The 11,933-nt window shown below is 42.5% G+C and overlaps 1 protein-coding gene across 3 annotated transcripts in view; it reads right to left on the reverse strand.

The window, feature by feature from the left end:
* Positions 1-11,933, reverse strand: part of syt7a (synaptotagmin VIIa) — a 74,064-nt gene that overhangs the window by 20,844 nt on the left and 41,287 nt on the right. The window contains exons 3-5 of one of the 3 annotated variants that reach the window (XM_034879368.1): positions 9,258-9,337; positions 7,734-7,868; positions 1,800-2,207 (exon numbers count right to left, since the gene is read on the reverse strand). In XM_034879368.1, the coding sequence (XP_034735259.1) occupies positions 1,800-2,207; positions 7,734-7,868; positions 9,258-9,337 (623 nt within the window). Of the gene's footprint in view, positions 1-1,799; positions 4,057-4,442; positions 5,895-7,733; positions 7,869-9,257; positions 9,338-11,933 lie in introns of those variants that run through there. The other 2 variants (XM_034879369.1, XM_034879367.1) reach the window with 2 other exon arrangements.

Below are 11,933 nucleotides of genomic sequence, written 5' to 3' on the forward strand. Positions count from 1 at the left end.
CCGGCAACATTTGATTGGCTGTGACATACTCAAATGCCCAGAGAAGCTTGAACACAACTGAAAAATAAATAGGTGAAAAGCTACTGTAAAATGGATTCAGTGTTGGAAAGGGACATCAAACACAAGTTGTACCTTGGCGTTGTTTCTCAACCCTTCATCATCCCCCTCTCTTCCTCATCTGCCCTCCCTCGACTTCTGCCCTGAAGTAACAATATGTTGTGGAAGTAATGGTGCTGGTGACATAAGATCAATGCTTCAGGGTTAACAAATCTACACACAGCTGCTTAACTCTTGTTCTTTTACTGATGCACAGTGACATTTGGACTGTGATGTAGACATGCTGACACATGTCAACCAGCACAACCAGCAGACTAAGCTTTTCTATTAGCTTAAAAGTTAACCTGTGGTACCGGAAACAGAGGTGCCTTTTCAGTTGCAAATTCTCATGAAATATGGAATAGGCCTACTGGTCTAAATCCTTAGCAGGATATTTAAGTCATTCCAAAGGATGGATCAAAAATAACATCATGTAATTGAGTCGGACAGTGTGAATATAAAATGGGACTTTTTATGACGCAATCTCATGCATTTTATGAACTGCACCACCAGCTCTGTCCTGTAAAGACAATTGCAGCAGACAGGCTGAATGCCATCCACAGATGTTACTGTTTAGCAGAGCATACAGTGTAAACATTGAACAATTTTTCCCAGAATGGGATTGAAATAGCTCACAATATGTCAAAACTGACTTGGCCTTTTTCAGGCACGTTACTCATTCTAAAATTAGGAAAGATTTGCTTAACATACTTCTCAATAAAAAGCTTTGTAATTAATTTAAACTGATTACTGATGTAGCACTGTGCATTCATATTAACAAATGTTAAAAAGGATGCATGGACTTCAGTTGACATTTGAAAGAATCATAAAACATAACGTACCCCCCACATGAACTTCCCCTCTAAAAATACAATCTAATAAACAATATTTATAATTGTATTTTTGTGTAATTTTGTTAAATCCGTGTGTGATCTAATACCATTAGATGGTGATCCATCTCTTACTCAACCAAAGGGCTTAGAGCTAAAAGACAATAGCTCACTTACATTTATAACTCCACCCTTATTAACATCTATAATAGAATTTTCAAATAGACCAAGTTCTGGCCTTCTCATCTACGTTCACATTCATCATCCTACGCCAACATGATTAGCTTTAACATGGACTTGCCTTTTTAAATGCATATAAAAATGTATATGAAAAAGTGTTACAGTAAAAGAATGACTGAACTTTGTGCAAGAAAATCCTGCACATTCTCCATATAACCATGTAAAGCAGAGATCTCAACAGGGGGTCCGGGACCCCTAAGAGGTCCTCAAAGTTACTGCAGGGTGACTTTATTGGCTTAATATTCTATTATTAGCTTAGTATTCTATTATTGGCTTAGTATTCAGTGAACTAAAAAGGCTTGTCAAAAGGCTTTAGGTTGCCCACACATAATTGCACCCCTACATAATACACATTAATTCATGTATGCACACAAGCACATTAATACATATTTTGACTGACAGGAGTAATATCCTTCCCTGTATATCAGATGCAAACTGAAAATAAAACCCCAAAAGAGGCACAGAACACAAAGGTAAAAGGTAAAAGCAGGTTAGTTAGTACTTAAAGATCAATACATTATGAACTATTTGATTCATTTAGCGTACTAAAGCAAATAATTACCTTAAAGCCTAAGCAGGTGAAACTACAGAGAACTACATAAAGATATGGAAGGAAGAGTTGCAGAGACTCACAGGAAGGACTTTGCGTCCAGGCCGCGATTCCGCATCTGGTCCATCATGAAATCCCAGCTGCCAGGATTGCCACGGGAGCACCCTGCTGCTCCACCTCCCCTACTGCGAGAGGCCCCTGATCCTGATGGGCTGCCCCGTGCACCCCTGGGACCGCCTCGCGAACCCGCACCCCCACCCTCACCACTGCTGCCACCTCCCTCTCCTTTCCCAGCACCCCCGCCTCCCCCAGGCTGTCCAGGTGCAGTGTGTAATTGTCCCAAACTCTGGGATGTGGTGGGAGGATGGCTAAGACCAGGGCCTGGTGGGTGGATGAGAGGCTGCTGAAGACTCTGCTGGCGCAGTAGTGTCCTAGGCCGGGAGGGGATGTGCTCCAAAGTGGACGCATACGATAAGACTGGATCCCCAAAGCTGGGAGGGCAGAGGAGCAGGGAGGAAAGAGAGCGTGAAGAAGGCCACGGCCGACAAAGGATAGGATGATGAGGATGGAGAAAGGAGTCAGAGGGCATGGAAGAGGAAGATGAAGTAGATTTGGGAGAGGAGCCGTGGCAACATGAGGTGAATTGTTCAGAAGGGAGGAGGTCAGCAGATGAGACGTAGAAGAGAGGGAAAGAATCATCAGAGATGAGACAAGGTGGCACAGGGCAGTAGGGAGACACAGTAGAAGAAGTAAGGTTGACATCAGGATGGACACAGGAAAGTTCATCCAAACAGGAAGTTGATGATGAGGAGGAGGAGGAGGAGGAGGAGGAGGAATGAGGAAGAGTGATATATGATGACAATGTAGAGAAGGCAGAGGGAGGAGCATTAGGTGGTGGAGACAGGAGGAGGAGGAGAGAGAAAGAGAGCAACGTGAGGCAGCAGCAGTAACAGCAGTAGCAGAAATAGCAGTAGAAGGTGCAGCCTGAGTGATCGCTGTGTGCCGTGTATTGCTCATAGGGCTGCGTCAGGCAGCAATGTGCAGACTGTGAGCTTGCCCTGTGCGTCTGCGTCACATGCGTGTGCACCTTGCGTGCCTGTGCGTGCGGTTTGCGTGAGAGTGTGTTTCGCGTGGGCAGTGGTCGAATGTGCACTGTCCGCACGAGTGTGGCGCGATTCTTTGCCACATGACTGAGTCGAGGCGCGTGGGTTGTGCTTTTGCAGATTCCAGGCCTTCTTGAAGAGGCTGTTCTAGTCTGATGAGAGATCCCCATGTCTTCTACTCGTCAGTCAATTTTTTCCATCTCTGATAGCCTCTCTTCCTGTCTCAAAGTCTTTTTCGTCTTTTAAATACATGCTGCACCTCTAGAGACATCCCAACAGCCAACCAAGTCCTACAATATGACTCCCTCCCTCTGTCAGCCTCTCATTTTCCACTCCTCCTCTTTAAAAATACTGTAAATTGGCTCAATGCCTTTCTTACAAATGTTTCAGTAGTCACATCGACATGAAGGTGTGACACATTTTATTTAGATGTCAACACTTACTTACACATGCATCATTCCTGTGTTTTGTGAGCGCTACAGTATCCTATCATCTTCTTTTTTAGATATTTTCTTACACACCAAATTTATCTTCTTCCTCAGATCGCTGTGTAACCCAGACTACCAGAATTAGGTCATGAGAGAGCTATTCACATCATCAGTTATGTGCAGTTTACTTCTGTATTGCATTACTTCACCTAACATAATTTTGCACAAGGCTTTTAGTGTCTATCATATTTAAATAAAAAGGATAAAAAGTGTAATGAAAGGTTTTGCAGAAATAAAACTGTTTGTGGGGGAAACATAAGAAAAGGAGAACGAGAGGGGCGGCTTTACACAGCGGCAAAGATGGAGAGAATGAAAGGAACAATGTGAGCAGAGGGTGACGATGGAGGAGAGACAGAAAATGGGGTGTGAAACACAAACACGAGAGACACAGACACTTATAGCAGCCTGAAAATAGAATCCAATTATAGACAGGGGGCAAAAAGAAAGATGAGAGAAGGAGGGAATGAAGAGTGAGGTAGTGGGGAGTGTAAATGTGATGTGGAGGAAAAATATCACAGGCTTGAGGTGCCAAAGGAAGGTGCAAAAACTCACGAACTGAAAATGAACTGCCTCATTTACAACATGCTGAATATAGATCATAACTTATGTCATACGTCATGCCTGTGGGATACATTTAGTTAGTGACCAACATGCGGTTCACATTCCAGCCTCAACCTTAATTAAAATGCGGGATGGCAAGGTATGAGGCATTATTTCAGTCAGTGTGTGAAAATGAGACTATTTCCGTATTGCATGAATAAATCATATTCTCCTGCAGATTCATACACAAGGCTATATTGTGCAGCTGGGCTGACTGTGTCAGCTGAAGGTGAGTCAGTGCGAGGCAGCTCGAGCAACTATTGTTATCTTCTCATGATGATGAGCGTTCACATTTCCCCAGTGCTCACACCTTGATCTGGTCCCACATGCCCAGCTTGACACCTGAGCTGCATTTTTCCCCCTGCTGAACCTGACCGGACTCTCCTTGTTTCTACTCAGAACTGATTCATTCATCTACTCATAGCTGCTGCAAGAATTACATTTATAAGAAAAACATTTGCATTGTAATGTGTGTTTATTCTTCTGCGCCGTGATTGAAATGTTTGCTTTTTTTTCTACCCGGTTCTGAACTCACTCGCTGGGTCTCAATCCTCCGGACTTCATGTGGCCCTGGACGGTCTGCCACCTCCCGGCCTTCACTCCCTCTGTCATCATGCTCTTCACGCTGTCACTGCGATAAGGACCCCCCCCATCATCCCCATGCCCAGTTGCTGCCCCCTTCTGACCCCCTGACAATGCCCCACTAAGAAAGAGAGACAGGGTGCGGAGGTCCCACACCGGACAGAATGTATAGAAGAGGGAGAATAACAACAGGCAGAGGAGAAAAAGACCAAATAGTGTAAGAAAGACAGACAAAAACACATCACAACTGAAAATAGATTGAGTAACCACATGGCTAAGGAGGTGAGATAGATCAGTAGAGTATGTGAGGGGGCATGTCTAGTTTTCCAGGCCAAGTGAGAGGCAAGATGAGGAAAAGGTCTGTGTGGAATCCAGGGTGGAGAAAGAGAGGGATAGGGGAAAGGAGAGCAGGGAGCAAGAGGAGAATTTACAGGAAGCCTGTGGAGGATGGAAAACCAGCAAGGAGTCACTTCTTTGAGCCTGGAGGACCAATGCCACAGCTGCCAGCATTCACTAGTGGCAACAGTGTCTGGACACTGGCTATTTAAGTCTCATTCTCTCATTCATTTAGGAATTTGGGGCTTGAGATGTGCTACTACACAAGGCAATTCAATAGCAACTTAGAGCAACTAGAGGACGGCTTGTACTGAAGTGCCTCATGAGAAAATTATCGACTCATTTGGGAAGTCATCCAAAGTGACATTTGCTTAAATACAAGTGCATTTGTTGCTGTACAGCATCAATTACACCATATTTTTAGATCTTAATGTATAATATTTAATTTTTAAAGATCCGCATGTCATCTGATCACCACTTAGCATCAGTAAACAGGAAGTCCTGAAATACCTGCACCACACAGTAGAAAGGATCATAAGGGCAATCTAATCAGTGTTCATGCTGACTCAGATTTCTTAAATGTAAAACTGGTTTTACATTTAAAATGTCAAATCTACTCTAAAGTGATCAAAAAATAAAGCACAGTAGTGCCCTCTGGTGACATGACTACATTGTATTAATATGGATGGTCCTCCTGCCCCAGGACACATAAATTACAAGGCACAGAAGACAAGTCGTCTGGTGTGTAAGCATGGGGTCGTGGGGTGGGGGGTACTACACTTGCATCACGTCCCTTTGAAGGTCACCTTTCACATTTAATTTTGACCAACTGACCTGACAGTGCATGCAGATAAGTCATCAATCACAACAATGGCATGGATGACACTGCTGACGCAACGGTCAACACAAGAGACGAGGGCCTGATTTATCGAGCACAAGGTGAACGTCTTCTTTCTTTATTAAAAGGTAGGAACACATAAATAAATGGGATCATGCATCACTTGTATTTACAGGAATATAGCATTCAGATATCAATCCTATTTCCTGACAGTCGAGAAATGATTTATAAAAGAACATCTTTGACAGTTTTTCAGAAAAAAATGGTTTATGTCAATTCATCACGACTTGTATCATGGCTATTGCTGACATTGAATATATAACAAGTTCACATGGAAAAATTATAGTATTGATGTCCAATCCAATTAATCCTTTAACATGGAGAACGATTGTGCAGAGGAAGGTAACCTGCTTGATAAATGAGGCCCAGTGTCGTTACAGAGATTGAAAGCTGCTGATCTCGAGAGACTCTCAAACTGGAAGTAATTCCTAACTGTCTGTTAGCTTTAGTGGCATATTATTGGTTGGAGTCAGGAGGCCGTAAAAATAGCTTCATGTTTTCTTATTTTAATTGAATGTGTGTTTTTACTGGCTCACACACTACTGATAAAATTATGCTACTGTTGCATTTTTAGCATTTATTTTTTCCCGCTAGAGAGACAGGAAAGTGTTTCAGACAATAAATGCCAACCTTGAGGGTTAAAAAATAAAAAAAATAAAGTTTTGGGTCTAAAGCTGGTTTCCTGAGATCAGAAGCAATCATCTTCCGGCAGAGTTTTCAGACAGCAATCCATTTATCCATCGTGTTCATAAGCACACTGCTGGCTCCTTTCTCCATGCAATTTAACACACAGTCCTCAACAGCTGTGTCTATTAAAGATGACCAGTTATTAGACAGTTCATCAGACAGATGCCTGGTAGCAGGATGGCTAAGCTTAGAACCTTCACGGCGCCCCGAGCGAGATAGGTATGACCTTTCTACTGCTTTAGTGGATTCAAGTGCCTAGTGAATGAAAAATGCATTAATTGCATCAAGTGAAAACACTGTTGCCTTATCTCCCAATGCAAAAGACAGTAGACTCAGTTCAAGTACTACAATGTTAGTGCAGTACACATTAGAGATTAGGTTGATGGGGAACAGAGAGAAGCCACAGATGGATGTAAACCACAGGTGAACACTGGCACCACACTGCAACCTGGTTTAACGGTCAACCCTCCACAACAATTTTAGTTCACACAAGCAAAGGACAGGGAGATACACAGATTACAGTGATGGGTTAAAGTATACACATCTTTTGGAGAGAAAAGGTACAAGGGTTGTCCGTCTCCATGGTCACAGCCCCATGGGAAAGAGGTGAGAGGTTAGAGGTCAGGAGTTAGTGGGACCGGCAGGGCTGTAGGGAGTAGAGGGACATCTGAACATGCGCCTCGATGTGAGGAGTAGTGGCAGAAATTAGCCCGGGGAGGTTACAAGGCTGTGATGCTTTGATGCTGCAGTAATAGTCAAATGGTTGTCGTAGGGATGCTGTAATGTGTATGTATGACATTTTCTACACTCTTATTTTGTAAAGCAGATTATGACTAATCATAAGTAACCATTTGTGCCCTCCAGTGTTCTAACATTAGGTGGGTTATTACTGCTGTTGTTATTACTGTTTTTGATGGAAATTGCATTATACAGCAATAATAAGTCAAGACATTGTGCATCTATTGCACCACTATGACATTCATAGATAGGGCTTTTTCTATAGGCCTTTGGCTAAATATCCCCACTTACTCATGAGAAAACTTTGTCCTCAGGAAAATAAAGAAACTTGGTGGATTTAATAAGCTGTCAGGCATTATAACATCCACATCTGATGGGTCAATTTGAGGCCTGTGGTGATGACTGCACAAATAGAAAAGGGGGTGGTGTGGAAATGGGAGAGGAGAGGAATGCAAGGGAGGGAAGGAACTAAAGGAAAAGAAAGGAAAGGAAAGAGAGAAGGCAAAGGGGAGCGTGGCACTGCCCCTGCCTCATTACAGCCCTGCTCAGGGGGAAGTCTCTTACCAACCTTGGACCAAGACTCACTTGAGTGTGAGGCGAGGATCTCCATATGGGGCATAGGGAGAAATGTTTAGTACGAACTCCTTGGGCGGATAGGAGCTCCACCTCTGCTGCACTGTGCTGCTGTCATTGTTATTCCAAAAGTCTCTGTCTAGATCGCTGTGGCCAAAGAGAGAGACAGGTCAGAATAACACAACTATGGACAGCCTTGGCCAAACCAACCATTTGCAACAGTTGCTCCTGCTTTGCTGCTGCTTTTTTTGTGATGGCTTGGTTTGAGGAAGATCGCTGGTCTTCCACCTTCACTGAATGGGAGTTTAAAACAAAACAGGCCCATATTAATGTTTTCCACCTTAAGTTGACAAATCATCATAGTGGTTTGATTTCAAAAATAAAAAAGGGGCAGCCTGGGGGAAAAAGGCATTCACAAAAAGCTTTTCATAAAGCAATGTGCTGTAGCAAAGACACAGAGAGATAAAGAAGGAGAAGCAAGAAAAGAGGAAGTCATAATCTAATGAATACATACAGCATGTGATTACATTTTGATCATCTAGCACATCACCACTGATGAAACACATTTGAGTAAACATTAAGAAGTCTGGCCCATATCCTCAGCGTGAGCAGTGAGAACACATGAACTCATGAGACACAAGGCAGAGAGCTAAATCTCAGACAGTCAAAGTAGAGGAGGAAAAGGTGAGCAGAATCACTGATGTCATACAAGTCACACAGCAGTGGTCAGAGTTGTAAGCACAGGGACAGAGCAGGAGAGAAAGGCAGTGCACAAAGAGAAGTTTGAAGCTGAAATGACCAATTGAGCACACCAATGCTGCTGGAGCAAGTGAGAAAGAAAATGCAAAAATTAAGAGACTGAGGGACTTAAGTTAGAATACATTCACATAGTGCATGTTAAGTGCTTGTAAAGTAAAACAGAAAATAAAAAATAAACACAAGACATTAAAAATAGCAAAGACGGCAGCAGGCTATAAAAGAGAAGTTGTGATGTGCAGGTTAATTGAGGCATTTTGTGGAATAAAGTATTGTACTTAGCATTTCAAAGCTGACATTTTCTGTTAATGAACTACAGCCTTGTTTCATCAAGAACATAAAATACCTTAATCTTAGTTTGAGTCCTGCAAAAAATCCTCCCAAACATTTGTACAACAATGAACAATTTCACAAAGAGCGTTCAAGCACCCCTCGGTTTACTTAAATCTGCACCATTTTAAGCAATGCAAAGGCTAAAGGCCTGCACTTTAGGGATACCTAACTCACAACCCATAAGATAAGTGCAGGAGCAGGCTGGTCCACCCAAAAGCTTCACAGGTAGGATAATGCAGATATAATCTATACTAATTAAATTACTAACCTTTCATTTAAAGTCCACCCCAACCTTCTCTTGTGGAGATTGTGCTCTTCAAGATAAAACAACAGGCCTTATTTTCTGCCTGGTTTGTGTGGTGTTGTAGATCATGAGCCTCAAAGCGGAAACAAATGGAGTACATTATCACCAGATTATTCTACCCCAACCAGCTACCAGGGACTTACTTGATGGCTTTCTTCTCCCCTCGCGCACGTGCCAAGTCTGGAGTGTCTGCCGTTTCTACTCCCGGCTTATTCCTCTTCCCCTTAACATGACAGAGACCAAAGAAACAAAAGGTTAGCTTAGATTTTTCCATTGAAGGCATGTTTTCACTATAATAATTTCAATAGTAATTGGCTCTCCCATTATCTCAAGAACACTGTGCCATCAGTCTTTACCTGATGGTCTCCTGACTACAATAATCAAAGTCAAATCAAATCGGATGTGGAGAGCCATTTCTGACTATGATTATCATTCGCACCACCCTGAAATTTACATGGCAATTGCCTCTTTAAGGTAATCCGCTGGGTACTGGAAAGAGGCCGCTAGAAAAATCCTGCAACAGCCTGATTTCAAATAGCTAGAGCATGACCTGCTGTAACCATGGAAATAATAGCAATTTAAAGGCTTTGAAAAGTGAGGTCTGCTGGGCCTTTCTAGTGGAAAAGCTCATTACAGTTAAAGGTGTTTCACACGTGTCACAATGCAAGTAATCTCTATTGACACTTTGCTACAAGTTGGACAGGAAGCGTATCAGTCTAAAGCTGTCCTGCTCCCCCAAAAAAACACGCATGCTTCCCTGAAAGTGTTGCTCTGACCCACATCAAGGATAGTCCATCAAGGACGAGGATTTTCCAGCCCAGAAAATGAGTAGGAGAAGAACACACTGAGCTGCCACCATATTTTAACTTGGACAATTGGATCTTAAGTTGAAGGGCAATGTCCTGTAGTTTGCTTGTTGGGGGTTGAGCACTGAGCCTGAGACTTGAGCATGGATGCATTATGAGACCTGGATACAGCGTTCCTATGAGAGTTGCTCCAGATCTCGGCTTCTGCATTATGGGGCCCATAGAGCTGGCTATGTCCGGTTTAGCGCTAAACTAACTTGAATGGGGATTTAATCATGCGGCTCTTCTAGACTTTCCAAATGTTAGCAAACCAAATGGATCAAATTTGGATAGTGAAAAGAGTCATTTGGCAGGGGTTGCGACGCACAAAAAAATGTGTCCACTGATTTAGAGACATCTCTTTTGCCATGTAAGTCTATGGGAAAAGTATTTTGGGCTAAAAGGCTTCAACATGACGTTGTAATTCCACCACTTGGCCGATATGTTCGATTTGCTTCGAAGCCTGGTGCACTTCCTGGGGGGCCTGGAAAGAAGATCTTGGACTCGGCAACCTCCCTGCTTCCACTTTACTCTTATATTGAGCCTTCATGATAAGCCTTGCTTGACCTCACATGGATCTCACGTGGACAACCTGAGTACCTTCTTGCTGTGAGGCCACAGTACTAACCGTTGGGCCACCGTGCTGCTAATGGTTGGTAATTTCTTCTCATTCACAGTTAGCGTGATGAAGATGGTTAAAATAAAAATTATAATGAGATTTATTTGTTTAACTGGCGCAAAAGGAAACAACAAACATCGGCACATCTTTATCAACATCAGCCAAATGAAAATTCTAGACATCAGTATCGGCTGGATCAGTTGATTTACATGTATTAACTCGAAGCAATGGAATTCAGCTTGGTCAGAATTATAGACCTGACCAATGAGCACCATTAGTCGGTAAGGAGTAGAACATACTTTTCCCTCTAGTGGTAACCAGATCAGCACCAAGAGGTGTCTGCAAAAATCTTTGTGACCACCTGTGTATTCTATATAGACTGTTTCCTTTAAGGCCGGGCAGCATGTGCCCAGCAGTCACACCTGGACAGTTTCAACATGTCTTCATAGACACAAACCCATAAAGCCAAGCACTAAAAATCAGAGATTATGTATGAGTTACAGAGAATGAATTGACTCATATCTATGTATGATGCATGCAATGCTCATAAATATCAAAAGTCTATGGAAATGCAAATTGTGCAACAGATATATACCAAGCTTCAGAACAGGCGGATTGATGTGGACTCCATAATGTCCAGAGACCACATCTATCATTGTAAACTAGGGTCCACACCTTTGATATTGTGGCTTTGGAAATTGTTGGACTTTTTACAAAGCCAGAGTTGACAATAGCACTGCTGTGCAAAAATGATATCGCCCACAATGGCACTACTTAGCAAAAGTGACATCAATCCCACACACTGAAACAAAACTGCCCATCTATTGTATAATCAGCACCAACCTAAAATAGAAATGTCAACAATTGAATAAACATTGATGTGACAGGAGTGACTAGTTAAACAGCTGCAAACAGGAGGTGTGTTTGTAATTCAAGCACTGAACACACTAGATTAACAGTCTCTTTATAAACTATCATAGACATGAAAGTCTTTATACTGAACACATCACAACATGTTCTCAGCCAACAATATAGAGACCATTGACAGTCTTTTATAGTCCGCTTTAGGCATTTAATAGCACTTATCATTAGCATGCTGGCGAGTACATTAAATGACCTCATCATTTTGTTCATTTTGAAACCACGGAGATGCATACAATCCACCATTAAAGCTTCAAAACATCTGCATGCCCAGAAGGTAGACTCTACCCCACCCCAAAAAAAAAGATTTTCCATAGGCATACTGTACTCTTGTACAGCAATTTCTGGAGAGGCAAATCTGTCTGAATCTCTGTCAGGCAAGGACAAGCTATCAAAAGGAAACTCATGTGTCATTCAATGCTATCGTAAAGGTT

This window comes from Etheostoma cragini, chromosome 8 (assembly GCF_013103735.1).
Source record: "Etheostoma cragini isolate CJK2018 chromosome 8, CSU_Ecrag_1.0, whole genome shotgun sequence".
Taxonomy (NCBI): Eukaryota; Metazoa; Chordata; class Actinopteri; order Perciformes; family Percidae; genus Etheostoma; species Etheostoma cragini.